A 27,187-nucleotide genomic window follows, 5' to 3' on the forward strand; every position below is an offset into this window, starting at 1 on the left:
CAACCACCACTGTCCAGGGAAGGAGAACTCCAGCGTGACCCCCAGGCTGCCCCAGAGCTGCAATTGCCCCTTTCATGTGGCCTGGGCAGTCCTTGAGCCCTGACCTGCCCACCAAGTTTCAGCTGGGAGCTGCTCTATGTTGGGTTGAAGGAACCTTTTCTGCCTAGACCACCATCACCTCTGCAGGGCTTCAGAAATTGCGTGCTCCTAGGGTCAGATTCCCAAGGAAGCGACCCTATTGAAGAAACGCTCAGTCCCCAGTGGCACCCTGAGAAAATCCTAGTGGTCCGAAGGCTGACTGTCAATGGCCCCAAGCTTCCTAATTCATGGCTCATGATCCTACAGGATACACTCACCTATGCCGCTTAAGGCCATGGGTCCCACCTGGGCAGAAGAGCTCACTGAAAGACATGGGGGAGAACACAGGGTCAGGAAGTAGCCGCCAACATGCCCCATCCCTGGGGAACCAGAGCCCAGACACCAAGCCCAAAGAGGGAGCCTGGGTTGCCTCACACAGGGTCACAGAGACAGGGCTGGGCACCCTGAGATGCCCTTCAGGGCCTCAAGTTCTCCAGCCCAAAATACAGTGGTGCTGCTGGAAATCTTGCGATCCCAGCGTCCTCTTTCAAAATTCTCATCTGGGCTGGGCCTCAGCGTAATCCTATAGAGCATGATTTTTAAGTCATCACCTCTCTTCAGGACAATATAAGGTTCTCATCATTGACCCAACTCAGGGGACCAACAACCTCGTGCATGTATCCAGCGGGACCCAGATGTGCTCACCACAGCTCAGTGCAGGAGACCAGAGCACCAGGAAGGGCCTGAGCTTCAGCTTATCAGGGGCTGGGCAACAGGCTGATGACCACTGGCCCAGCAACAGGAGGCCCAACGCAACTCTTCCTCTGGTCTCACCACCTGGGAGAGAGCTGGAGGACATGTGTCCAAAATGATCTCCACGTGGGGAAGTAGGTAGGGCATGCCAGCTCACACCTGCTCATCCTCCAAGGAACATGTGATGAAATCCATGTGAAATACGGACTTGTCACTGGCACGGGGTACCCTTGGACCTCCTTGCCAATGAATCCTGGAAGGACAGGGCAGGTAGGCCACTGGGCTCAGGCAAAATGCCCAGGCTTTGCCATACTGCAGGCTTTGAGAGCACCTCCACTGCCCAAGACGACTCTGTTGCATGACCCCAGGGCTTCCCTGGGACCACTGGGCACAGGACAGGGCCATTCGCCAGGTCATGGCCAACCAAGAAGGCTGGCCCAGATGCCATGCCTGGCAGTCGCATAGCCTGGGCAGGGGGGGCATGTGTACAGGTGGCCTCTCCAAGCACGCACTGGAAATCACAGCCTGAGCCACATGCAAATTTGGTGGGTCACCACCCATACTCCACATGTCTCCCACACACAGAGTCAGCCATACTTGAACAATCGGGAGCCACATGGTGCCCTCTCCATTGCTTGGGCCCAAAACTCTACCACCCTGGAGGTGACACAATGGATTTCAAGCAGCCTGAGCAACAAAATCCTGGAACATGTCCCTCGACAGTGGGCCGTCCCTTCTCAGGAAGCCACCCTTCCTGACATTGATGTCAGAGATAGGGTGATCCCCAGTGCCATGCGGGCTGCCCCTTGACCCAAAGTGCACAAGTCCCAGGGCTGACCTGCAGCACAACTACATACGGGCCAGAGCTCTGCCTTGACCCAACCCCAGGAAAACAATGCCACCTCCTACCAGGCTCCAGGAGACACACTGGGATGGTCCATTGCTCAATAGGGATGGTCACATTCCAGGCAATGGGTGGGGAACAACCATTTTATGCCCACGACCCAACCCTAACGGTCCATTCCTACACCACACTCCGGGGACTGGGAGCTCCTATGTGACCCCCGTGGCACCCAGAGCCCCTCTGGACCCCCTCGTGTTCAGGCAGTCCTTGAGAACTGACCCAAGCACCGAGTCTCAGCTAGAAGCTGCCTTGCCTGGGGCTGACAGAACCCTTTCCTGCCTGGACCACCGTCACCCCCGCAGGGCTTCAGGTATCCTTCTTGGGTCTAATTCCCAAAAAAGCCACCCTCCTGGAGAACCCATCTCTCTCAGGTGGGAATTCAGGTTGGCTGCCTGAGAAAACCCTTCTGGCTCAAAGGCTGAACCTCGGCTACCCCACACGGCCTGGCTAATGGCCCATGACCCCCGCAGGATTCACTCACCTATGCCAGTCAATTCCAGGGGGCCCGCCTGGGAGGAAAAGCTCACTGAAAGACACAAGGGAGGAATGGGGGCTCAGGAAGGAGCCACCAATGTTCCCTGGCCCCAGGGAACTGCAGCACCAACACCAAGCCTGCAGAGGTAGCCTGGGTTGCCTCAAGGAAGAGCACAGAAACAGGGTTGGGCCTCCTTCCAGATGCCCTTCAGGGCCTCCAGGTCTCCAGCCAAAAATACAGTCGCCCTGTTGGAGATCTCGGGATCCCAGTGTCTTCTTCCAACATTCTCACCTAGGTTGGGCCTCAGCGTAATCCTATTGAGCATGATTTTTAAGTCATCACCTCTCTTCAGACAATATAAGGTTCTCATCATTGACCCAACCAAGGGCAAGCCCCTCCCCACCCATGCATCCAGCAGAACCTGGATGTGCTCACCACAGCTCAGTGCAGGAGACCAGGGTGCCAGGTAGGGTCTGAGCTTCAGCATACTGGGGGATGAGCACCAGGCTGAAGGACACTAGCCTGGGGCCTGTGGGGGCCCAATACAAGTCTTCCTCCAGGCTCACCATCTGTAGGGACAGAAGAAGGACATGTGTCCAACCAGGGCCTCACGTATCAGTGTGGGGAAGGTGGGTAGGGGATGCCCATGTGATGGAATCTATGCAGACACTGAGTCAACATGGACGTGGAGCACCCTTGGCCCTCCCGGCCACCAAACCCTGGAAAGACAGGGAATGTGGGTCACTGTGCTGGGGCAAGATGCCTGGGCTGTGCCCTACTGCAGGCCCCAAGAGCACCTCTACTGCTCAGGCTGCCTCCCCCAAACAACCCCAGGGCCGCACTGGGACTATGGGGCACAGGTCAGAGCAACCAACCTGCTCATGGCCAACCAACGCATCTGACCGTGACACCATGAGCCAATGCAGATCTGGCAGTCGCAACGCCTGCCCTGGGCATGGTGGGTACCCACCCTGGTGCCCTCTCCAAGCACACACCAGAAATCAAAGCCTGGGGGCCTCCAGGGTCACATGCTTTCTCTGGTGGGTCTTCATCTTGCCCTAGACCTCCTACACACAGAGCCAGGTTACACTGGGCCAATCAGAAACCACGTGGTGTCCTCTCCTTTCCTTGGGATCAAGACCCTTCCACCCTGGAGGTGACCCCATGGCTCAGAAGTAGCCTGTGGGGCAAATTCCCAGAACAGGTCCCTGGACAGCAGGACTTCCCACCTCAGGAGGACACCCTTCATGCTATTGAATCTCAAGGAAGGGGTGACCCCAGCGGGATGTGAGCTTCCCCCTTGGCCCAAAGACCACAACCTCCAGGGCTGCCTGCAGCACCACCAGGCACCAGCCAGAGCTCAGCCTTGATCCAACTGCATTGAAACAGTGCCTCCCCCTACCAGGCTCAAGGAGGTACCACTAAGATGGCCCATTACTCAACAGGGTCGGTCCCATTCAGGGTCATGGATGGGGGCAGTCCTGAATCTGCGGGGCCTGTCTGCGTGGGCCCAATCACCCACTACTGTCCAGGCAGGGAGAACTCCAGTGTAACCCCCAGGCTGCCCTAGAGCCCCTGTTGCCCTCCTCATGTGGCCTGGGCAGTCCTCCAGCCTGATCTGCCCACCAGTTTTAGCTGGGAGCTGCTCTATGTTGGGCTGAAGGAACCCTTTCCTGCCTCGACCACTATCACCTCTGCAGGGTTTCAGGAAATGAGTGCTCCTGGGGTCAGATTCCAAGGGAAGAGACCCTACTGGAGAAATGTTCCCTCCCCGGTGGCACCCGGAGAAAACCCTAGTGGCCTGAAGGCTGACCCTTAATGGCCCCACGCTGCCTATTTCATGACCCACGACCCCAACAGGATACACTCACCTATGCCGCTTCAGGCCAGGGGCCAACCTGGGCAGAAGAGCTCACTGAAAGACAAGGGGGAGAACACGGGCTCAGGAAGGAGTAGCCAATATGCCCCATCCCCGGGGACCCAGAGCCCAGACACCAACGCACACAGGGAGCCTGGGCTGCCTCCCAGAGGGGCACAGAGACAGGGCTGGGCACCCCTGAGATGACCTTCAGGGCCTTAAGTTCAACATCCCAAAATATAGTAACCCTGCTGGGGATCTCGGGATCCCAGCATTCTCTGCCAAAATTCTCACCTAGGCTGGGCCTCAGCGTAATCCTATTGAGCATGATTTTTAAGTCATCACCTCTCTTCAGGACAATGTAAGGTTGTCATCATCGACCCAACTCAGGGGACCAACCACCTCACATATGCATCCAGCGGGACCGAGATGTGCTCACCACAGCTCAGGGCAGGAGACCAGGGCACCAGGAAGGGCCTGAGCTTCAGCATATCACAGGGCTGGGCAACAGGCTGATGGCCACTGGCCCAGGAACAGCAGACCCAAAGCAAGTCTTCCTCCGGTTTCACCATCTGGGAGAGAGCTGGAGGACATGTGTCCAAAATGACCTCCATGAGGGGAAGGAGGTAGGTCATGCCAGCTCGTACTTGCTCATCCTCCATGGATGCATGTGATGAGATCCACGTGCTTGTCACTGACACAGACACCCTTGGCCCTGTGTGCCACCGAACCCTGGAAGGACAGGGCAGGTAGGTCACTGGGCTCAGGCTAAACGCCCAGGCCGTGCCATACTGCAGGCTTTGAGAGCACCTCCACTGTCCAAGAGGGCTCTGCTGCATGACCCCAGGGCATCCCTGGGATCACTGGGCACGGGCCAGGGCCATTAGCCAGGTCATGGCCAACCAAGAAGGCTGGCCCAGATGCCATGCACCACTGCAGACCTGGCAGTCACATAGTCTACCCGTGGGCATGGGGGGCGTGCGTACAGGCACCCTTTCCAATGAAGCACTGGAAATCACAGCCTGAGCCACATGCTTTCTTTGGTGGGTCACCATCCGTACTCTGCATGTCTCCCACACACAGAGTCAGCCACACTTGAACAATCGGGAGTCATGTGGTGCCCTCTCCATTGCTTGGGCCCAAAATTCCACCACCCTGGAGGTGACACAATGGATTCCAAGCAGCCTGAGCAACAAAATCCCGGAACAGGTCCCTCGACAGCTGACTTTCCCATCTCAAGGGGCCACCCTTCCTGACACTTGATGTCAGAGATAGGGTGATCCACAGCAGGATGTGGGCTGCCCCTTAACCCAAAGCCCACAAGTCCCAGGGCTGACCTGCAGCACAACTACATACGGGCCAGAGCTCCGCCTTGACCCAACCCCAGGAAAACAATGCTGCCTCCCACCAGGCTCCAGGAGACCTACTGGGATGGCCCATGGCTCAATAGGGATGGTCACATTCCAGGCAATGGGTGGGGCACGACCCTTTTATGCCCAATACCCAACCCTAACGGTCCATTCACACACCACACTCTGGGGACTGAGAGCTCACATGCGACCCCCGTGGCACCCAGAGCCCCTCTGGACCCCCTCGTGTTCAGGCAGTCCTTGAGAACTGACCCAAGCACCGAGTCTCAGCTAGAAGCTGCCTTGCCTGGGACTGACAGAACCCTTTCCTGCCTGGACAACCGTTACCCCTGCAGGGCTTCGGGTATCCTCCTTGGGTCTAATTCCCCAAAAAGCCACCCTCCTGGAGAACCCATCTCTCCAGGTGGGAATTCAGGTTGGCTGCCTGAGAAAACCCTTCTGGCTCAAAGGCTGAACCTCAGCGACCCCACACGGCCTGGCTAATGGCCCATGACCCCCGCAGGATTCACTCACCTATGCCAGTCAATTCCAGGGGGCCCGCCCGGGAGGAAAAGCTCACTGAAAGACACAAGGGAGGAATGGGGGCTCAGGAAGGAGCCACCAATGTTCCCTGGCCCCAGGGAACTGCAGCACCAACACCAAGCCTGCAGAGGTAGCCTGGGTTGCCTCAAGGAAGAGCACAGAGACAGCGTTGGGCCTCCTTCCAGATGCCCTTCAGGACCTCCAGGTCTCCAGCCAAAAATACAGTGGACCTGTTGGAGATCTCGGGATCCCAGTGTCCACTTCCAACATTCTCACCTAGGTTGGGCCTCAGCGTAATCCTATTGAGCATGATTTTTAAGTCATCACCTCTCTTCAGACAATATAAGGTTCTCATCATTGACCCAACCCAGAGGACCAATCACCTCACACATGATTCCAGCAGAACCTGGATGTGCTCACCACAGCTCAGTGCAGGAGACCAGGGTGCCAGGGAGGGTCTGAGCTTCAACACACCAGGGGATGAACACCAGGCTGATGGACACTGGCCTGAGGCCTGTTGAGGCCCAACAGAAGTCTTCTTCCAGGCTCATCATCTGGGGTGACAGCAGAAGGACACATGTCCACCCAGGGCCTCGCATATCATTGTGGGTAGTTGGGTAGGGGATGCCCATGTGATGGAATCCATGTAGAATACTGACCCATCATGGACACAGGGTAACATTGGCCCTCCCGACCACCAAGCCCTGGAAAGACAGGGAATGCAGGTCACTGTGCTGGGGCAAGATGCCTGGGCTGTGCTTTACTGCAGGCCCCAACAGCACCTCCACTGCTCTGACCGCTTCCTCCGAACAACCGTAGGGCCGCACTGGGACCATAGAGCATGGATCGGGGCCACCAACTTGCTCGGGGTCAACCAAGGAGTCTGGCACTGACACCAGGAGCCAATGCAGACCTGGCAGTCACAGAGCCTGCCCTGGGCATGGTGGGTACCCACCCTGGTGCCCTCTCCAAGCACACACCTGAAATCAAAGCCTGGAGGCCTCCGGGCCCACGTGCTTTCTCTGGTGGGTCTTCATCATGCCCTACACCTTCCACACACAGAGCCAGGTCACACTGGGCTAATCAGAAACCACGTGGTGTCCTCTCCTTTCCTTGGGATCAAGACCCTTCCACCCTGGAGGTGACCCCGTGGCTCAGAAGTAGCCTGTGGAGTAAATTCCCAGAACAGGTCCCTGGACAGCAGGACTTCCCACCTCAGGAGGACACCCTTCTCGCCACTGAATCTCAAGGAAGGGGTGACCCCAGCGGGATGTGAGCTGCCCCCTTGGCCCAAAGACCACAACCTCCAGGGCTGCCTGCAGCACCACCAGGCACCAGCCAGAGCTCAGCCTTGATCCAACTGCATTGAAACAGTGCCTCCCCCTACCAGGCTCAAGGAGGTACTACTAAGATGGCCCATTACTCAACAGGGTCGGTCCCATTCAGGGTCATGGATGGGGGCAGTCCTGAATCTGCGGGGCCTGTCTGCGTGGGCCCAATCACCCACTACTGTCCAGGCAGGGAGAACTCCAGTGTAACTCCCAGACTGACCTAGAGCCCCTGTTGCCCCCCTCATGTGGCCTGGGCAGTCCTCCAGCCCTGACCAGCCCACTGAGTTTCAGCTGGGAGCTGCTCTATGTTGGGCTGAAGGAACCCTTTCTGCCTGGACCACCATCAACCTGCAGGGCTTCAGGAAATGTATGCTCCTAGGGTCAGATTTCTAAGAAAGTGACCCTACTGGAGAAATGTTCCCTCCCCAGTGGCACCCGGAGAAAACCCTAGTGGCCTGAAGGCTGACCCTCAATGGCCCTGGCTTCCTCATTCATGGCCCACGACCCCAACAGGATATACATACCTATGCCACTTAAGGCCATGGGCCCCATCTGGGCAGAAGAGCTCACTGAAAGACAAGGGGGAGAACACGTGATCAGGAAGGAGCCGACAACATGCCCCATCCCCGGGCAACCTGAGTCCAGACACCAAGCCCACACAGGGAGCCTGGGCTGCCTCCCAGAGGGGCACAGAGACAGGGCTGGGCACCCCTGAGATGACCTTCAGGACCTCAAGTTCTACATCCCAAAATATAGTGGCCCTGCTGGGGATCTTGGGATCCCAGCATCCTCTTCCAAAATTCTCACCTAGGTTGGGCCTCAGCGTAATCCTATTGAGCATGATTTTTAAGTCATCACCTCTCTTCAGGACAATGTAAGGTTCTCATCATCAACCCAACCCAGAGGACCAATCACCTCACACATGATTCCAGCAGAACCCGGATGTGCTCACCACAGTTCAGTGCAGGAAACCAGGGCACCAGGAAGGACCTGAGCTTCAGCACATCATGGGGCTGGGCAACAGACTGATGGACACCTGCCCAGGAACAGGAGTCCCAATGCAAGTTTTCCTCCGGTTTCACCATCTGGGAGAGAGCTGGAGGACATGTGTCCAAAATGACCTCCATGAGGGGAAGGAGGTAGGTCATGCCAGCTCATACTTGCTCATCCTCCATGGATGCATGTGATGAGATCCACGTGCTTGTCACTGACACAGACACCCTTGGCCCTGTGTGCCACCGAACCCTGGAAGGACAGGGCAGGTAGGTCACTGGGCTCAGGCTAAACGCCCAGGCCGTGCCATACTGCAGGCTTTGAGAGCACCTCCACTGTCCAAGAGGGCTCTGCTGCATGACCCCAGGGCATCCCTGGGATCACTGGGCACGGGCCAGGGCCATTAGCCAGGTCATGGCCAACCAAGAAGGCTGGCCCAGATGCCATGCACCACTGCAGACCTGGCAGTCACATAGTCTACCCGTGGGCATGGGGGGCGTGCGTACAGGCACCCTTTCCAATGAAGCACTGGAAATCACAGCCTGAGCCACATGCTTTCTTTGGTGGGTCACCATCCGTACTCTGCATGTCTCCCACACACAGAGTCAGCCACACTTGAACAATCGGGAGTCATGTGGTGCCCTCTCCATTGCTTGGGCCCAAAATTCCACCACCCTGGAGGTGACACAATGGATTCCAAGCAGCCTGAGCAACAAAATCCCGGAACAGGTCCCTCGACAGCTGACTTTCCCATCTCAGGGGGCCACCCTTCCTGACACTTGATGTCAGAGATAGGGTGATCCACAGCAGGATGTGGGCTGCCCCTTAACCCAAAGCCCACAAGTCCCAGGGCTGACCTGCAGCACAACTACATACGGGCCAGAGCTCCGCCTTGACCCAACCCCAGGAAAACAATGCTGCCTCCCACCAGGCTCCAGGAGACCTACTGGGATGGCCCATGGCTCAATAGGGATGGTCACATTCCAGGCAATGGGTGGGGCACGACCCTTTTATGCCCAATACCCAACCCTAACGGTCCATTCACACACCACACTCTGGGGACTGAGAGCTCACATGCGACCCCCGTGGCACCCAGAGCCCCTCTGGACCCCCTCGTGTTCAGGCAGTCCTTGAGAACTGACCCAAGCACCGAGTCTCAGCTAGAAGCTGCCTTGCCTGGGACTGACAGAACCCTTTCCTGCCTGGACAACCGTTACCCCTGCAGGGCTTCGGGTATCCTCCTTGGGTCTAATTCCCCAAAAAGCCACCCTCCTGGAGAACCCATCTCTCCAGGTGGGAATTCAGGTTGGCTGCCTGAGAAAACCCTTCTGGCTCAAAGGCTGAACCTCAGCGACCCCACACGGCCTGGCTAATGGCCCATGACCCCCGCAGGATTCACTCACCTATGCCAGTCAATTCCAGGGGGCCCGCCCGGGAGGAAAAGCTCACTGAAAGACACAAGGGAGGAATGGGGGCTCAGGAAGGAGCCACCAATGTTCCCTGGCCCCAGGGAACTGCAGCACCAACACCAAGCCTGCAGAGGTAGCCTGGGTTGCCTCAAGGAAGAGCACAGAGACAGCGTTGGGCCTCCTTCCAGATGCCCTTCAGGACCTCCAGGTCTCCAGCCAAAAATACAGTGGACCTGTTGGAGATCTCGGGATCCCAGTGTCCACTTCCAACATTCTCACCTAGGTTGGGCCTCAGCGTAATCCTATTGAGCATGATTTTTAAGTCATCACCTCTCTTCAGACAATATAAGGTTCTCATCATTGACCCAACCCAGAGGACCAATCACCTCACACATGATTCCAGCAGAACCTGGATGTGCTCACCACAGCTCAGTGCAGGAGACCAGGGTGCCAGGGAGGGTCTGAGCTTCAACACACCAGGGGATGAACACCAGGCTGATGGACACTGGCCTGAGGCCTGTTGAGGCCCAACAGAAGTCTTCTTCCAGGCTCATCATCTGGGGTGACAGCAGAAGGACACATGTCCACCCAGGGCCTCGCATATCATTGTGGGTAGTTGGGTAGGGGATGCCCATGTGATGGAATCCATGTAGAATACTGACCCATCATGGACACAGGGTAACATTGGCCCTCCCGACCACCAAGCCCTGGAAAGACAGGGAATGCAGGTCACTGTGCTGGGGCAAGATGCCTGGGCTGTGCTTTACTGCAGGCCCCAACAGCACCTCCACTGCTCTGACCGCTTCCTCCGAACAACCGTAGGGCCGCACTGGGACCATAGAGCATGGATCGGGGCCACCAACTTGCTCGGGGTCAACCAAGGAGTCTGGCACTGACACCAGGAGCCAATGCAGACCTGGCAGTCACAGAGCCTGCCCTGGGCATGGTGGGTACCCACCCTGGTGCCCTCTCCAAGCACACACCTGAAATCAAAGCCTGGAGGCCTCCGGGCCCACGTGCTTTCTCTGGTGGGTCTTCATCATGCCCTACACCTTCCACACACAGAGCCAGGTCACACTGGGCTAATCAGAAACCACGTGGTGTCCTCTCCTTTCCTTGGGATCAAGACCCTTCCACCCTGGAGGTGACCCCGTGGCTCAGAAGTAGCCTGTGGAGTAAATTCCCAGAACAGGTCCCTGGACAGCAGGACTTCCCACCTCAGGAGGACACCCTTCTCGCCACTGAATCTCAAGGAAGGGGTGACCCCAGCGGGATGTGAGCTGCCCCCTTGGCCCAAAGACCACAACCTCCAGGGCTGCCTGCAGCACCACCAGGCACCAGCCAGAGCTCAGCCTTGATCCAACTGCATTGAAACAGTGCCTCCCCCTACCAGGCTCAAGGAGGTACTACTAAGATGGCCCATTACTCAACAGGGTCGGTCCCATTCAGGGTCATGGATGGGGGCAGTCCTGAATCTGCGGGGCCTGTCTGCGTGGGCCCAATCACCCACTACTGTCCAGGCAGGGAGAACTCCAGTGTAACTCCCAGACTGACCTAGAGCCCCTGTTGCCCCCCTCATGTGGCCTGGGCAGTCCTCCAGCCCTGACCAGCCCACTGAGTTTCAGCTGGGAGCTGCTCTATGTTGGGCTGAAGGAACCCTTTCTGCCTGGACCACCATCAACCTGCAGGGCTTCAGGAAATGTATGCTCCTAGGGTCAGATTTCTAAGAAAGTGACCCTACTGGAGAAATGTTCCCTCCCCAGTGGCACCCGGAGAAAACCCTAGTGGCCTGAAGGCTGACCCTCAATGGCCCTGGCTTCCTCATTCATGGCCCACGACCCCAACAGGATATACATACCTATGCCACTTAAGGCCATGGGCCCCATCTGGGCAGAAGAGCTCACTGAAAGACAAGGGGGAGAACACGTGATCAGGAAGGAGCCGACAACATGCCCCATCCCCGGGCAACCTGAGTCCAGACACCAAGCCCACACAGGGAGCCTGGGCTGCCTCCCAGAGGGGCACAGAGACAGGGCTGGGCACCCCTGAGATGACCTTCAGGACCTCAAGTTCTACATCCCAAAATATAGTGGCCCTGCTGGGGATCTTGGGATCCCAGCATCCTCTTCCAAAATTCTCACCTAGGTTGGGCCTCAGCGTAATCCTATTGAGCATGATTTTTAAGTCATCACCTCTCTTCAGGACAATGTAAGGTTCTCATCATCAACCCAACCCAGAGGACCAATCACCTCACACATGATTCCAGCAGAACCCGGATGTGCTCACCACAGTTCAGTGCAGGAGACCAGGGCACCAGGAAGGACCTGAGCTTCAGCACATCATGGGGCTGGGCAACAGACTGATGGACACCTGCCCAGGAACAGGAGTCCCAATGCAAGTTTTCCTCCGGTTTCACCATCTGGGAGAGAGCTGGAGGACATGTGTCCAAAATGACCTCCATGAGGGGAAGGAGGTAGGTCATGCCAGCTCATACTTGCTCATCCTCCATGGATGCATGTGATGAGATCCACGTGCTTGTCACTGACACAGACACCCTTGGCCCTGTGTGCCACCGAACCCTGGAAGGACAGGGCAGGTAGGTCACTGGGCTCAGGCTAAACGCCCAGGCCGTGCCATACTGCAGGCTTTGAGAGCACCTCCACTGTCCAAGAGGGCTCTGCTGCATGACCCCAGGGCATCCCTGGGATCACTGGGCACGGGCCAGGGCCATTAGCCAGGTCATGGCCAACCAAGAAGGCTGGCCCAGATGCCATGCACCACTGCAGACCTGGCAGTCACATAGTCTACCCGTGGGCATGGGGGGCGTGCGTACAGGCACCCTTTCCAATGAAGCACTGGAAATCACAGCCTGAGCCACATGCTTTCTTTGGTGGGTCACCATCCGTACTCTGCATGTCTCCCACACACAGAGTCAGCCACACTTGAACAATCGGGAGTCATGTGGTGCCCTCTCCATTGCTTGGGCCCAAAATTCCACCACCCTGGAGGTGACACAATGGATTCCAAGCAGCCTGAGCAACAAAATCCCGGAACAGGTCCCTCGACAGCTGACTTTCCCATCTCAGGGGGCCACCCTTCCTGACACTTGATGTCAGAGATAGGGTGATCCACAGCAGGATGTGGGCTGCCCCTTAACCCAAAGCCCACAAGTCCCAGGGCTGACCTGCAGCACAACTACATACGGGCCAGAGCTCCGCCTTGACCCAACCCCAGGAAAACAATGCTGCCTCCCACCAGGCTCCAGGAGACCTACTGGGATGGCCCATGGCTCAATAGGGATGGTCACATTCCAGGCAATGGGTGGGGCACGACCCTTTTATGCCCAATACCCAACCCTAACGGTCCATTCACACACCACACTCTGGGGACTGAGAGCTCACATGCGACCCCCGTGGCACCCAGAGCCCCTCTGGACCCCCTCGTGTTCAGGCAGTCCTTGAGAACTGACCCAAGCACCGAGTCTCAGCTAGAAGCTGCCTTGCCTGGGGCTGACAGAACCCTTTCCTGCCTGGACCGTCACCCCTGCAGTGCTTCGGGTATCCTCCTTGGGTCTAATTCCCAAAAAAGCCACCCTCCTGGAGAACCCATCTCTCTCAGGTGGGAATTCAGGTTGGCTGCCTGAGAAAACCCTTGTGGCCCAAAGGCTGAACCTCGGCTACCCCACACGGCCTGGCTAATGGCCCATGACCCCCGCAGGATTCACTTACCTATGCCAGTCAATTCCAGGGGGCTCGCCTGGGAGGAAAAGCTCACTGAAAGACACAAGGGAGGAATGGGGGCTCAGGAAGGAGCCACCAATGTTCCCTGGCCCCAGGGAACTGCAGCACCAACACCAAGCCTGCAGAGGTAGCCTGGGTTGCCTCAAGGAAGAGCACAGAGACAGCGTTGGGCCTCCTTCCAGATGCCCTTCAGGACCTCCAGGTCTCCAGCCAAAAATACAGTGGACCTGTTGGAGATCTCGGGATCCCAGTATCCTCTTCCAACATTCTCACCTAGGTTGGGCCTCAGCGTAATCCTATTGAGCATGATTTTTAAGTCATCACCTCTCTTCAGACAATATAAGGTTCTCATCATTGACCCAACCAAGGGCAAGCCCCTCCCCACGCATGCATCCAGCAGAACCTGGATGTGCTCACCACAGCTCAGTGCAGGAGACCAGCGTGCCGGGTAGGATCTGAGCTTCAATGCACTGGAGGGATGAGCACCAGGCTGAAGGACACTGGCCTGGGGCCTGTGGGGGCCCAACACAACTCTTCTTCCAGGCTCACCATCTGGGGTGACAGCAGAAGGACATGTGTCCAACCAGGGCCTCACGTATCAGTGTGGGGAAGGTGGGTAGGGGATGCCCATGTGATGGAATCCACGCAGAACACTGACCCATCATGGTAACGGGGCACCATTGACCCTCCTGGTCACCAAACCCTGGAAAGACAGGGAATATGGGTCACTGTGCTGGGGCAAGACCCCTGGGCAGTGCCCTACTGCAGGCCCCAAGAGCAACTCCACTGCTCGGGCCGGCTCCCCCGAACAACCCCAGGGCCGCACTGGGACCCTGGGGCATGGGTCAGAGCAACCAACCTGCTCATGGCCAACCAAGGAGTCTGACCCTGACACCAGGAGCCAATGCAGACCTGGCAGTCACAGAGCCTGCATGGTGGGTACTCACCCTGGTGCCCTCTCCAAGCACACACCAGAAATCAAAGCCTGGAGGCCTCCGGGCCCACGTGCTTTCTCTGGTGGGTCTTCATCATGCCCTACACCTTCCACACACAGAGCCAGGTTACACTGGGCCAATCAGAAACCACGTGGTGTCCTCTCCTTTCCTTGGGATCAAGACCCTTCCACCCTGGAGGTGACCCCATGGCTCAGAAGTAGCCTGTGGGGCAAATTCCCAGAACAGGTCCCTGGACAGCAGGACTTCCCACCTCAGGAGGACACCCTTCATGCTATTGAATCTCAAGGAAGGGGTGACCCCAGCGGGATGTGAGCTGCCCCCTTGGCCCAAAGACCACAACCTCCAGGGCTGCCTGCAGCACCACCAGGCACCAGCCAGAGCTCAGCCTTGACACAACTGCATTGAAACAGTGCCTCCCCCTACCAGGCTCAAGGAGGTACCACTAAGATGGCCCATTACTCAACAGGGTTGGTCCCACTCAGGGCCACAGATGGGGTGCAGTCCTGAATATCTGGGGCCTGTCTACATGGGCCCAATCACCACCACTGTCCAGGGAGGAAGAACTCCAGCTTGACTCCCAGGCTGCCCCAGAGCCCGTATTGCTCCCCTCATGTGGCCTGGGCAGTCCTCGAGGCCTGACCAGTCTACTGAGTTTCAGCTGGGAGGTGCTCTGTGTTGGGCTGAAGGAACTCTTTCTGCCTGGACCTCCATCACCTCTGCAAGGCTTTAGGAAATGCGTGCTGCTAGGGTCAGATTCCCAAGGAAGCGATGCTACTGGAGAAAAGTTCCTTCTCTGGTGGCACCCTGAGAAAACCCTAGTGGCCCTAAGGCTGACCCTCAATGGCCCCATGCTGCCTCATTCAGGGACCATGACCCCAATAGGATACACTCACCTATGCCGCTTAAGGCCATGGCCCCACCTGGACAGAAGAGCTCACTGAAAGACATGGGGGAGAATGGCGGCTCAAGAAGTAGCCCCCAATATGCCCCATCCCCAGGGAACCAGACACCAAGCTCACACAGCTAAACTGGGCTGCCTTACAGAGGGGTGCAGGGATACATTGGGGCCTCCCAAGTTGCCCTTCAGGGCCTCGAGTTCTCCAGCCCAAAATATAGTGGCCCTGCCAGGGATCTCAGGATCCCAGTGTCCTCCTCCAAAATTCTCACCTAGGCTGGGCCTCAGCGTAATCCTATTGAGCATGATTTTTAAGTCATCATCTCTCTTCAGGACAATTTAAGGTTCTCATCATCGACCCAACCCAGGGGACCAACCCAGGGGACCAACCCACCTCACACATGATTCCAGCGGGACCCGGATGTGCTCACCACAGCTCAGTGCAGGAGACCAGTGCACCATGAAGGACCTGAGCTTCAGAGCATCAGGGACTGGGCACCGGGCTAATGGCCACTGGCCCAGGAACAGCAGGTCCAATGCAAGCCTTCCTCCGGTCTCACCATCTGGGACAGAGGTGGAGGACATGAGTCCAAAATGACCTCCATGTGGTAAGGAGGTAGCGGGGGTCAGTTCACGGTTGCTCATCCTCCATGGACGCATGTGATGAGATCCATGTGAAAAACGGACTTGTCACCAACATGGGGCACCCTTGTCCTTCCCTGCCACCAAACCTGGGAAGGACAAGGCAGGCAGGTCACTGGACTCGGGCCAAATGCCCAGCCTGCGCTATACTGCAGGCCCTGAGAGCACCTCCACCCTCCAAAAGGGCTCCCCTGCATGACCCCAGGGCACGGGCCAGGGCCATTAGCCAGGTCATGGCCAACAAAGAAGGTTGGCCCAGATGCCACGTGCCACTGCAGTCCTGGCAGTCATGCAGTCTGCCCCTGGGTGTGGTGGGCTCACATCAAGACGTCCTCTACAAGCATGCACCAGAAATCGCAGCTTGGGGCTGCAGGGCCACATGCTTTCTCTGGTGGGTCACCATCCATGCTCTTCACACCTCCCACCACAGAGCTAGGCTACACTTGGCCAACTCAGAGCGACATAGTGCCCTCTCCTTTGCTTGGGCCCAAGACTCTGTCACCCTGGAGGCGATGCCATGGCTCAGAAGAAGCCTGAGCAACAAAATCCTGGGGCAGGTTCCTCGACAATGGGGCTTCCCACTTCAGGAAGCCACCCTCAAGGACATTTGACCTCGGAGATAGGGTGATGCCCAGCAGGATGCAGTTGTCCCTTGGCCCAAAGCCCACAAGTCCCAAGGCTGACCTGCAGTACAACCAGGTACCACCCAGAGCTCCACCTTGACCCAACCCCAGGGAAATAACGCCACCCCACACCAGGCTCCAGGAGATCCACTAGGATGCCCCATTGCTCAACAGGGATGGTCGCATTCAGGGTCATGGGTGGGGCACGATCCTTGAATCTCCGCAACCCAACCCCATTCACACACCACACTCCAGGGACCAAGAGATCCCCTATTACCCCAGTGGCAGCCCATAGCCCCTCTGGCCTCCTTCATATGGCCTGGGCAGTCCTGAGACCTTACTGGAGTACCAAGTCTCAACTGGGCGCTGTCCTGCGTTGGGCAGAAGGAACCCTTTCCTGCCTGGACCACCATCACCCCTGTAGGGCTTCAAAGAAGGAGTCTTCCTTGGGTTAGATTCCCAAAAAAGCCATCCTCCAAGAGAACCTTTCCCTCCCAGGTGGAAATTCAGGTCTGCTCCCTGAGAAAACCCTTGTGGCCCAAAGGCTGAACCTCGGGGACCCCACACGGTATGGCTCCTGACCAATGATCCCAGCAGGATCCACTCACCTATGCCAGTCAATGCCAAGGGGCCCTCCTGGGTGGAAGAGCTCACTGAAAGACACAAGGCGAGAATGGGGGCTCAGGAAGGAGCCACCAACATTCCCCACACCAGGGAACCAGAACACCACCAACCCCACAAGGGGACCCTGAGCTGCCTCATGGAGGAGCACAGAGATAGGTTGGGCCACCTCCAGATGCCCTTCAGAGCCTCCAGGTCTCCAGCCCAAAATACAGTGGCCTGAATCTCATAATCCTCTTCCAAAATTCTCACATAGGCTGGGCCTCAGCGTAATCCTATTGAGCATGATTTTTAAGTCATCACCTCTCTTCAGGACAATTTAAGGTTCTCATCATTGACCCAACACAGAAAACCCCTACCCGCACAAACATCCAGTGGAACCCGGATATACTCACCACAGCTCAGTGCAGGAGACCACGTGCCAGGAAGGGCCGGAGTTTCAAGGCACTGGGGCTAAGCACCTGGCTGATGGACACTAGCCCAGGAAAAGTGGGCCCAACGGAAGTCTTCCTCCAGTCTCATCATCTAGGGAAACACATAACCACCCTCCATGCAGAGAAGGGGGCGGCTGGTGCCAGCTCATGCTTGCTTGTCCTCCATGGACACATGTGATGAGATTCATGCAAAATACTGACTCGTCCCCAATGCAGGGCACCCTTGGCTCTCCCTGCCACCGAACCCGGGAAGGATAAGGTAGGCAGGTCACTGGGCTTGAGCAAAACACCCAGGCTGTGCCATACTGTAGGACCCGAGGGCACCTCCACTGCCCAAAATGGCTCCCCTGCATTAACTCAGAGCTGCCCTGACCACTGGGCACAAGCACAGGCCACCAGCCAAGTCACAGCCAACCAAGGAGGCTGGCCCATATGCCAGGTGTCACTGCAGACTCTGCAGTGGCATAGCCTGCTCCTAGGTATGGTGGGCGCGCATATAGGCACCCTCTCCAAGCCTACACCAGAAATCACCTCCTAGGACTGCAGGGCCACTTGCTTTCTCTGGGGGGCCCCATCCATACTCCACACACCTCCCAGACACACAGCCAGCCACACATGGCCAATTGGGAGCCACATGGTGCCCCCTCCTTTGCTTAGTCCCAAGATCCCACCACCTTGGAGGTGACACCATGGCTCCTAAGCAGCCTGAGGAACAATTCCCAGTCTAGGTGCCTCAACAGTGGGCCTTCCCACCTCAGGAGGCCACCCTTCATGAAACTCAACCTCAGAGAAAGGGTGACCCCCAGTGGGATGTGGGCTGCCTCTTGGCCCAAAGCCCACGAGTCCCAGGGCTGACCTGCAGCACCACCAGGCACCAGCCAGAGCTCCACCTTGACCCAACCCCAGGAAAACAATGCCGACCCCCACCAGGCTCCAGGAGACCCACTGGGATGACCCACTGCTCAACAGGGATGGTCATTCAGGGCCATGGGTCAGGTGCGATCCTTGAATCTCCGCAACCCAACTCAACGGGCCCATTCACACACTCGGGGGGCCAAGAGCTCCCCTGTTACCCCCATGGTTCCCTGTAGCCCCTCTGACCTCCTTCACGTGGCCTGGGCAGTCCTCCAGGCCTTACCAGAGCACCAATTCTCAAGGAGGCGCTGCCCTGCGTTGGGCCCTGAGTTGGGCAGAAGGAACCCTTTCCCGCCTGGACCACCATCACCCCTGTAGGGCTTCAGGGAAGGCATCCTCCTTGGGTCTGATTCCTAAAAAAGCTGCCCTCCTGGAGAACCCATCTCTCCCAGGTGGGAGTTCAGGTCGGTTGCCTGCGAAAACCCTTGTGGCCCAAAAGCTGAACCTCAGTGACCCTACACTGACTATCTAATAGCCCATGACCCCAGCAGGATGCACTCACCTATGTCGGTCAATACCAGGGGGCCCACCTGGGTGGAAAAGCTCACTGAAAGACACAAAGGGAGAACGAGGGCTCAGGAAGGAGTCTCCAACGTGTCCCGTCCCTGGAGACCCGGAGCCTAGATACCAAGCCAGTACAGGGAGGCTGGGCTGCCTCATGGAGGAGCACAGAGATACAGTTGGGTCCACCAGATGCCCTTCAGGGCCTCCAGGTCCCCAGCCCAAAACACAGGAGCCCTGCAGGGGGCTTCAGGATCCCAGTGTCCTCTTCCAAAATTCTCACCTAGGCTGGGCCTCAGCGTAATCCTATTGAGCATGATTTTTAAGTCATCACCTCTCTTCAGAACATTATAAGGTTCTCATCATTGACCCAACCTAGGACAATCCCTCCCCACACTTGCATTCAGCAGGACCAGGATATGCTCACCACAGCTCAGTGAAGGAGACCAGGGTGCCACGGAGGGCCAGAGTTTCAGCACACCAGGGGATGAGCACCTGGCTGACATTGGCCTGGGGCCTGTGGGCCAACACAAGTCTTCCTCCAGGCTCACCATCTGGAGGGACAGGAGGAGGAAATGTGTCTAACCAGGGCCTCACACATCAATGTGGAGAAAGGGCTAAGGGATACTCATGTGATGGGATCCATGCTGAACACTGACCCACACGGACACTGGGTACCCTTGGCCCTCCCTGCCACCAAACCCTGGAAAGACAGGGCAAGCATGTCACTTGGCTCAGGCAAAATGTCTGGGTTGCACCCTACTGCAGGCCCCAAGAGCACCTCCACTGCCCGGGCCTGTTCCCACACACAACCCCAGGGCCACACCGGGGACACGGGGCAGAGGACAGGGCCACCAACCAGCTCCTGGCCAACCAAGTATGTTGGCCCAGAGGCCAAGAGCCACTGCAGACCTGGCAGTCCTGCACCTAGGCGTGGTGGGCACTGGCCGTGGTGCCCTCTCCAAGCCTAGGGGCCTCCAGGGTCACATGTTTTCTACGGTGGGTCCCCATCCATGTCCTGCCCAACTCTGACACACAGAGCCAGGTCACACTCAGCCCATCAGGAACCACACGGTGTATTCTCCTTTCCTTGGGCTCAAGACCCTGCTACACTGAGGTGACCCCCAAGACTCAGAAGCAGCCTGGGCAGCAAATTCCCAGAACAGGTCACTCAACAGCAGGTCTTACCACCTCACGAGGACACCCTTTTCACCACTGGACCTCAAGGAAGGCTTGTCCCCAGCAGGATCAGAGCTGCTCCCTTGGCCCAAAGCCCACAAATCCCAGGCCCTGCAGCACCACCAGGTGCCAGCCAGAGCTCAGCCTTGACCCAACCTCATTGAAACAGTGCCATTCCCCACCAGGCTCAAGGAGGTGCCACTAAGATGGCCCATTGCTCAATAGGGTTGGGTCCCATTCAAGACCATGGGTGTGGAACATTCCTTGAATCTCCACAGCCTGACCATGTGGGCCCAGTCACTCACCCCTCTCCAGGGAAGGAGAACTCCAGTGTGACTTCCAGGGCACACTACATCCCCTGTTCCTGCCCCTCTCCCCATGTGCCCTGGGCAGTACTCCAGGCCTGACCTGGCCACCGAGTTTCAGCGGGGAGCTGCCCTACATTGGGTTGAAGGAACTCCTTCCTGCCTGGACCACTGTCACCCCTGCAGGGTTTCAGGAAAGATGTGCTCCTTGGGTCAGATTCGAAAGGAAGCAGCTCTCCTGGAGAAACCATCCCTCCCTGGTGGGGAGTAGGTTGGCAGCCTGAGAAAACCCTAGGGGCCCGAAGGCTGAATGTCATGGACCCCATGCTGCATCACTCATGGCCCATGACCAAAACAGGATGTCCTCACCTATGCTGCTCAAGGCCAGGGGGGACCACTTGGACAGAGGAGCTCACTGAAAGACACAGGGGAGAGTGGGGGCTCAGGAAGGAGCCTCCAACATGCCCTGTCACCAGAGACCCAGAGCCCAGATACCAAGCCAGCACAGGGAGCCTGGGCTGCCTCACAGAGGAGTGCAGAGACAGGGTTGGGTCTACCAGATGCCCTTCAGGGCCTCAAGGTCTCCATCCCAAAATACATTTGCTCTGTCAGGGACCTCAGAATCCCAGTGTCCTCTTCCAAAATTCTCACCTAGGCTGGGCCTCAGCGTAATCCTATTGAGCATGATTTTTAAGTCATCATCTCTCTTCAGAATAATATAAGGTTCTCATCACTGACCCAACCCAGGGCACCCTCCTGCCCCCAGCGCATGTATCCTGCAGGACCCAGATGGGCTCACCACAGCTCAGTGCAGGAGCCAAAGGCTCCAGGAAGGTCCTGAGCTTCAGTGCACTAGGGGCTGGGTGCCTGGCTGACCGACATTGGCCCAGGGATAGCGGGCCCAACACAAGTTTTCCTCCAGGGTCACCATCTGGGGAGACAGGATGAAGACGTGTCAAAACTGACCTCCACGTCAGAAAGGGGGTTGGGGGTGCCAGCTCACCCTTGCTCGCCCTCCATGGACACATGTGGTGAGTTCAATGTGAAATACTGACTCCTTAAGTACGTGGTGCACTGTTGACCCTCCCTTCCACCCAACCCAGAGAGGACAGGGCAGGTAGGTCACTGGGTTTCAGCAAACACCCAGGCTGCATGACACTGCAGGCCCTGAGAGCACCTCCATTGTCCCAAACGGCTCCCCTGCATGACCCCAGGGCTGCACTGGGACTGTTGGGCACAGACCCAGGCCACCAGCCAGGTCACGGCCAACCAAGGAGGCTGGCTCGGATGTCACACCCTGCTGCAAACCTGGTAGTTGCATAGCCTGCTGCCGGGCATGAAGGGCACGCATCCAGGCACCCTCTCCGAGTGTGCAACAGAAATCACAGCCTGGTGCTGCAGGACCATGTGCTTCCTCTGGTGGGTCCCCATCCATACTCTGCAAACTCCCACACATAGAGACAGCCACATGGCCAATCAGGAGCCACATGGTGCCCTCTTCTTTGCTTGGGCCCAAGTCCCTGCCACCCCGGATATGACCCCAAAGCTTAGGAGAAGCTTGAGCAACAAATTCCTAGGAAACGTCCCTCGACAGCAGGCCTTCCCACCTCAGGAGGCTACCTTTCCAGACACTTGACACTGGAAAAAGGGTGACCACCAATGGCATGCGGGTTCCCCCTTGGCCCAATGCCCATGAGTCCCAAGACTGACCTGCAGAAGCCACCAGGTGCTGGCCAGAGCTCTGCCTTGACCCAAACCCAGGGAAACAATGCCGCCTCCCACCTCCACCAAGCTCCAGGAGACCCACTAGGATGGTCCATTGCTCAACAGGGACGGTCCTATTCAGGGCCATGGTGGTGCACGATCCTTTAATCTCCATGACCCAATCCAAGAGGCCCATTTGTGCATGACACACCAAATACTGAGAGCTCCTATGTGACCCCCATGGTACCCAGAGCTCCTCTGTCCCCTTCATGTGGCCTGGGAAATCCTCGAGGCCTGACCCGAGCATCAACTCTCAGCTATGAGCTGCCCTGTGCAGGGTGGAAGAAACTCTTTCCCGCCTGGACCACCATCACGCCTGCAGGGCTTCAGGGAAGGTGTCCCCCTTGGATCCAATTCCCAAAATAGCAGCCCTCCTGGAGAACCTACGCCTCCCCAGTGGTAATACAGGTCCATTCCCTGAGAAAACCCTCGTGGCCAGAAGAGGGACCCTTGGTGACCCCACGTGGCCTGGTTCATGGCCCATGACCCCAGCAGGATCCACTCACCTATGCCCGTCAATGCCAGGGAGCCCACCTGGGCAGAAGAGCTCACTGAAAGACACAGGGAGAACCGGAGCTCAGTAAAGAGCCACCAACGTTCCCTGGCCCAGGGAACTAGAGCACCAACACCAAGCCCACAAAAGGAGCCTGGGCTGCCTCACAGAGGAGCACAGAGACAGATTGGGCCACCTCCAGATGCCCATCAGAGCCTTGAGGTCTCCAGCCCAAAATACAGGGTCCCTGCAAGGGACTTCGGGATCCCAGTGTCCTCTTCCAAAATTCTCACCTAGGCTGGGCCTCAGCGTAATCCTATTGAGCATGATTTTTAAGTCATCACCTTTCTTCAGAACAATATAAGATTCTCATCATTGACCCAACCCAAGGCACCCCACTCCCTGCACATGCATCCAGCAGGACCAGCATATGCTCACCACAGCTCAGTGCAGGAGACCAGGGCACCAGGAAAGGCCTGAGCTTCACTGCACCGGGGGCTGGGAACCTGTCCGACAGACACCGGACCAGGGTCATTGGGCCCAATGCAAGTCTTCCTCCGGGCTCACCATCTGGGAGTACAGGAGGAGGATATGTGTCCAAATAGGTCCTCACATCTCCATATGGAGAAGGGGTAAGAGATACCCACGTAATGGGTTCCATGTGGAACACGGACCCATCACGGATGCAGGGCACCCTTGGCCCTCCCCTGCCCTGAAAAAACAGGACAGTCTGCCTGCCCTGTGACCACTGGGCATGGGCCACAGCCACCAACCAGCTCCTGGCCCACCAAGGAGGGTAGCTCGTAAGCTACGCACCATTGCAAACCTGGCAGTCACATAGCCTGCCCCTGGACGTGGTGGGCACATGCTGAGGCACCCTGTCCAAATGTGCACTGAAAATCACAGCCTGGGGACCTGGGCCACATGCTTTCACTGGTGGGACCCCATCCACATCCCACACACCTCCCCAACAGACCTGGGCCACACCTGGCCAATCAAGGGCCACATGGTATCTTTTCCTTTCCTTGGGCCTAAGACCCCACGACCCTGGAGGTGACCACATGTCTCAGAAGAAGCCGGGGCGGCAAATTCCCAGTATAGGACCCTAGACAGTGGGCCTTCCCACCTCAGAATGCCACTGTTAACCATTACTCAAACTCGGAGAATGGGTTACCACCAGTGGGATGTGGGCTACCCACTTAGCGCAAAGCCCATGGGTCCCAGGGCTGGCCAGCAGCAGCACCAAGCGTCATACAGATCTCAGCATTAGCTCAACTGCATTGAAACTGTACCACACCCCACCAGGCTCAATACGTGCCACTGGGATGGCCTGTTGCTCAACAGTGTTGGCCCCATTCAGGGTCACAGGTAGGATGAGATCCTTGAACCTCCACAACCCGATCCCATCACCACCCCCACGAAACAAGTCTGGGGACTGAGAGCTCCTGCATGACAGCCATGGCACCCCAGAGCCCTTGTGGCCCCCATCATGTGGCCTGGGCAGTCCTCAAGGCCTGACCCGCACATCAAGTCTCAACTGGGTGATGTCCTGTGTGGGGCTGAAGGAACCCTTTGCCATATGGACCATCGTCACCCCTGCAGGGCTTCAGGGAAGGCATCCTCCTTGGGTAAGATTCCTCGGATAAGCTGACCTCCTGGAGAAACCATCCCTCCCTGGTGGGAATTCAGGTCAGTTCCCTGAGGAAACCCTCAGGGTCTGAAGTCTGACCCCTGGCGAACCCATGCGGCCTGGCTCATGGCCCATGACGCCAGCAGGATCCACTCACCTATGTTGGTCAATGCCAGGAGGCCCCCCCTTGGCAGAAGAGCTCACTGAAAGAAACAAGGGGAGAACGGGGGCTCAGGGAGGAGATACTGATGTGTTCCGTCACTGGGGAACAGGAAGGCCAACACCAAGCCCGCACAGGGAGCCTGGGCTGCCTCATGGAGGAGCACAGAGAAAGAGTTGGGCCACCTCCAGATGCCCTTCAGGGCCTCCATCCAAACCAAAATATAGTGGCCCTGCTGGAAATCTCGGGATCCCAGCATCTTCTTCCAAAATTCTCCCCTAGGCTGGGCCTCAGCGTAATCCTATTGAGCATGATTTTTAAGTCATCACCTTTCTTCAGGACAATATAAGGTTCTCATCATTGACCCAACCCAGAGAACCCCCTCCCTGCACAAACATCCAGTGGAACCCGGATGTGCTCACCACAGCTCAGTGCAGGAGACCAGGGCGCCAGGAAGAGCTGGAGCTTCAGTGCACCAAGGGTTGAGCACCTGGGTGACGGACACTAGCTCAGGAAAAGCAGGCCCAATGGAAGTCTTCCTCAATTCTCATCATCTGGGGGCACAGGTGGAGGACATGTGACCACCTTCCATGTGGAAAAGGGGGTGTTGGGCCGGGCGCGGTGGCTCACGCCTGTAATCCCAGCACTTTGGGAGGCCGAGGCGGGCGGATCACAAGGTCAGGAGATCGAGACCACGGTGAAACCCCGTCTCTACTAAAAATACAAAAAATTAGCCGGGCGCGGTGGCGGGCGCCTGTAGTCCCAGCTACTCAGGAGGCTGAGGCAGGAGAATGGCGTAAACCCAGGAGGCGGAGCTTGCAGTGAGCCGAGATCGCGCCACTGCACTCCAGCCTGGGCGACAGAGCGAGACTCCGTCTCAAAAAAAAAAAAAAAAAAAAACGGAAAAGGGGGTGTTGGGTACCAGCTCATGCTTGCTTTCCCTCCATGGACACGTGATGAGATCCATGCAAAATACTGACTCATCACTGACACAGGGCACCCTTGGCCCTCCATGCCACCAAACCCAGGAAGGACAAGGCAGGCAGGTCACTGGGCTCAGGCAAAATGCCCAGATTGTGCTGTATTTCAGGCCTGGAGAGCACCTCCACTGCCCAAAACACCTCCCCCATATGACGCCAGGGCTGCCCTGGGACCACTGGGCACAGACCCGGGCCACCAGCCAGGTCATAGCCAACCAAGGAGGCTAGTCAATGCCAGGGTACCCACCTGGGTGGAAAAGCTCACTGAAAGACACAAAGGGAGAACGGGGGCTCGGGAAAGAGTCACCAACCTGTTCCGTCTCTGGGGTACCAGAGCACCAGCACCAAGCCTGGACAGGGAGCCTGGGGACCTTCATGCAGGATTGCAGAGGCAGGGTTGGGCTCCTACCAGATGCCCTTTCAGGGACTCCAGGTCTCCAGCCCAAAATAGAGTGTGGCTCTGCCAAGGACCTCAGAATCCTATCGCCCTCTTCCAACATTCTCACCTAGGCTGGGCCTCAGCATAATCCTGTTGAGCATGATTTTTAAGTTATCACCTCTCTTCAGAAGAATATAAGGTTCTCATCACCAACCCAACTCAGGGCACCCCCCTCCCCACACATGCATCCAGCGGGACCTGGTTGTGCTCACCACAGCCCAGTGCAAGAGACCAGGAAACCAGGAAGGGTCGGAGTTTCGGTGCACTGGGAGCTGAGCACCTGGCTGATGGACACTGGCCCCGGGGCCTTCGGGCCCAACTCAAGTCTTTCTCCAGGGTCACCATCTGTAGGGAAAGGAGGAGGACATGTGTCCAACCAGGGCTTCATGTATCAATGCAGGGAAGGTGGTTAGGGGATACCCTTGTGATGGGATCCTTACAGAACACTGACCCAACACGGACGTGGAGTGAGCACCCTTGGCCCTCCCTGCCACCAAACCCTGGAAAGACAGGGCAAGCGGGTTACTGGGCTCGGGCGAGAGGTCTGGGCTGTGCCCTACTGCAGGCCCCAAGAGTACTTCCACTGTCCGGGCCGGATCCCCCGAGCAACCCCAGGGTCACACTGGGACCAGGGCAACCAACCTGCTCAAGGTTGGTTGAGTCAAGGAGGCTGGTCCTGGTGCCAAGAGCCACTCCAGACCTGGCAGTCACAGAGCCTGCCCTGGGCATGGTAGGGCCACCCTGGTGCCCACTCCAAGCATGTACCAGAAATCAAAGTCCGGGGGCCTCCAGGGCCACATGCTTTCTCTGATGAGCCCCATCCATGCCCTGCACACCTCCCACACACAGAGCCGGGCCACACTCAGCCAATCAGGAACCACATGGTCCTCTCCTTTCTGTGGGCTCAAGACCCTGCCACCCTATAGGTGACTCCATGGCTCAGAAGCAGCCTAGGTGGCAAATTCCCAGGACAGGTCCCATTGACAGCAGGTCTTCCCACCTCAGGAGGCCACTCTTCCCACCAATGGACCTCAAGGAAGGGATTACCCCAGTGGGACAGGAGCTGCCCCCTGGGCCTAAAGCCCATGAGCCCCAGGACCAGCCCACAGCACCACCAGGCAACAGCTGAGTCTTGACCCAACTGCAGTGAAACAGCGCCACCCCCAACAGGCTCAAGGAAGCGCCACTAAAATGGCCCATTGCTCAACAGGGCTGGT

At 57.5% G+C, this 27,187-nt stretch overlaps 1 protein-coding gene and 15 non-coding genes across 19 annotated transcripts in view; all 16 read right to left on the minus strand.

Moving 5' to 3' along the window:
• Nucleotides 1-27,187, minus strand: part of LOC135964404 (uncharacterized) — a 229,367-nt gene that overhangs the window by 161,315 nt on the left and 40,865 nt on the right. Inside the window, exons 35-54 of one of the 4 annotated variants that reach the window (XM_065547237.2) lie at nt 26,183-26,315; nt 25,843-26,060; nt 24,974-25,105; nt 24,549-24,594; nt 22,775-22,819; nt 21,813-21,942; nt 21,304-21,435; nt 19,022-19,066; nt 17,566-17,695; nt 17,158-17,202; nt 15,679-16,015; nt 15,283-15,326; nt 14,092-14,136; nt 13,851-13,985; nt 13,422-13,466; nt 11,980-12,123; nt 9,688-9,732; nt 8,244-8,387; nt 2,217-2,261; nt 357-401 (exon numbers count right to left, since the gene is read on the minus strand). In XM_065547237.2, the coding sequence (XP_065403309.1) occupies nt 357-401; nt 2,217-2,261; nt 8,244-8,387; nt 9,688-9,732; nt 11,980-12,123; nt 13,422-13,466; nt 13,851-13,985; nt 14,092-14,136; nt 15,283-15,326; nt 15,679-15,944 (958 nt within the window). In that variant the 5' untranslated portion in view covers nt 15,945-16,015; nt 17,158-17,202; nt 17,566-17,695; ... (6 more) ...; nt 25,843-26,060; nt 26,183-26,315. Of the gene's footprint in view, nt 1-356; nt 402-783; nt 927-2,216; nt 2,262-2,645; nt 2,780-4,081; nt 4,126-4,507; nt 4,803-5,951; nt 5,997-6,380; nt 6,515-6,940; nt 7,120-8,243; nt 8,388-9,687; nt 9,733-11,979; nt 12,124-13,421; nt 13,467-13,850; nt 13,986-14,091; nt 14,137-15,282; nt 15,327-15,678; nt 16,016-17,157; nt 17,203-17,565; nt 17,696-19,021; nt 19,067-21,303; nt 21,436-21,812; nt 21,943-22,774; nt 22,820-24,548; nt 24,595-24,973; nt 25,106-25,842; nt 26,061-26,182; nt 26,316-27,187 lie in introns of those variants that run through there. The other 3 variants (XM_073995313.1, XM_073995312.1, XM_073995314.1) reach the window with 3 other exon arrangements.
• On the minus strand, nt 646-727 carry LOC123574841 (small nucleolar RNA SNORD115). Its single transcript, XR_006700024.2, has one exon. It is a non-coding gene; the product is annotated as a small nucleolar RNA SNORD115 (small nucleolar RNA).
• Nucleotides 2,509-2,589, minus strand: LOC123574857 (small nucleolar RNA SNORD115). Its single transcript, XR_006700040.1, has one exon. It is a non-coding gene; the product is annotated as a small nucleolar RNA SNORD115 (small nucleolar RNA).
• Nucleotides 4,370-4,451, minus strand: LOC123574855 (small nucleolar RNA SNORD115). Its single transcript, XR_006700038.1, has one exon. It is a non-coding gene; the product is annotated as a small nucleolar RNA SNORD115 (small nucleolar RNA).
• On the minus strand, nt 6,244-6,324 carry LOC123574858 (small nucleolar RNA SNORD115). Its single transcript, XR_006700042.1, has one exon. It is a non-coding gene; the product is annotated as a small nucleolar RNA SNORD115 (small nucleolar RNA).
• LOC135964477 (small nucleolar RNA SNORD115) lies at nt 8,106-8,187 on the minus strand. Its single transcript, XR_010576982.1, has one exon. It is a non-coding gene; the product is annotated as a small nucleolar RNA SNORD115 (small nucleolar RNA).
• LOC123574859 (small nucleolar RNA SNORD115) lies at nt 9,980-10,060 on the minus strand. Its single transcript, XR_006700043.1, has one exon. It is a non-coding gene; the product is annotated as a small nucleolar RNA SNORD115 (small nucleolar RNA).
• Nucleotides 11,842-11,923, minus strand: LOC123574839 (small nucleolar RNA SNORD115). Its single transcript, XR_006700022.2, has one exon. It is a non-coding gene; the product is annotated as a small nucleolar RNA SNORD115 (small nucleolar RNA).
• On the minus strand, nt 13,714-13,794 carry LOC123574860 (small nucleolar RNA SNORD115). Its single transcript, XR_006700044.1, has one exon. It is a non-coding gene; the product is annotated as a small nucleolar RNA SNORD115 (small nucleolar RNA).
• LOC123574850 (small nucleolar RNA SNORD115) lies at nt 15,564-15,645 on the minus strand. Its single transcript, XR_006700033.1, has one exon. It is a non-coding gene; the product is annotated as a small nucleolar RNA SNORD115 (small nucleolar RNA).
• LOC123574836 (small nucleolar RNA SNORD115) lies at nt 17,430-17,511 on the minus strand. The gene has a single exon (XR_006700019.1). It is a non-coding gene; the product is annotated as a small nucleolar RNA SNORD115 (small nucleolar RNA).
• LOC123574842 (small nucleolar RNA SNORD115) lies at nt 19,311-19,392 on the minus strand. Its single transcript, XR_006700025.1, has one exon. It is a non-coding gene; the product is annotated as a small nucleolar RNA SNORD115 (small nucleolar RNA).
• LOC123574854 (small nucleolar RNA SNORD115) lies at nt 21,163-21,244 on the minus strand. Its single transcript, XR_006700037.1, has one exon. It is a non-coding gene; the product is annotated as a small nucleolar RNA SNORD115 (small nucleolar RNA).
• Nucleotides 23,062-23,143, minus strand: LOC123574844 (small nucleolar RNA SNORD115). Its single transcript, XR_006700027.1, has one exon. It is a non-coding gene; the product is annotated as a small nucleolar RNA SNORD115 (small nucleolar RNA).
• Nucleotides 24,837-24,918, minus strand: LOC123574832 (small nucleolar RNA SNORD115). Its single transcript, XR_006700015.1, has one exon. It is a non-coding gene; the product is annotated as a small nucleolar RNA SNORD115 (small nucleolar RNA).
• Nucleotides 26,045-26,126, minus strand: LOC123574882 (small nucleolar RNA SNORD115). Its single transcript, XR_006700065.1, has one exon. It is a non-coding gene; the product is annotated as a small nucleolar RNA SNORD115 (small nucleolar RNA).

The sequence above is a fragment of the Macaca fascicularis genome, chromosome 7 (assembly GCF_037993035.2).
Source record: "Macaca fascicularis isolate 582-1 chromosome 7, T2T-MFA8v1.1".
Lineage (NCBI taxonomy): Eukaryota > Metazoa > Chordata > Mammalia > Primates > Cercopithecidae > Macaca > Macaca fascicularis.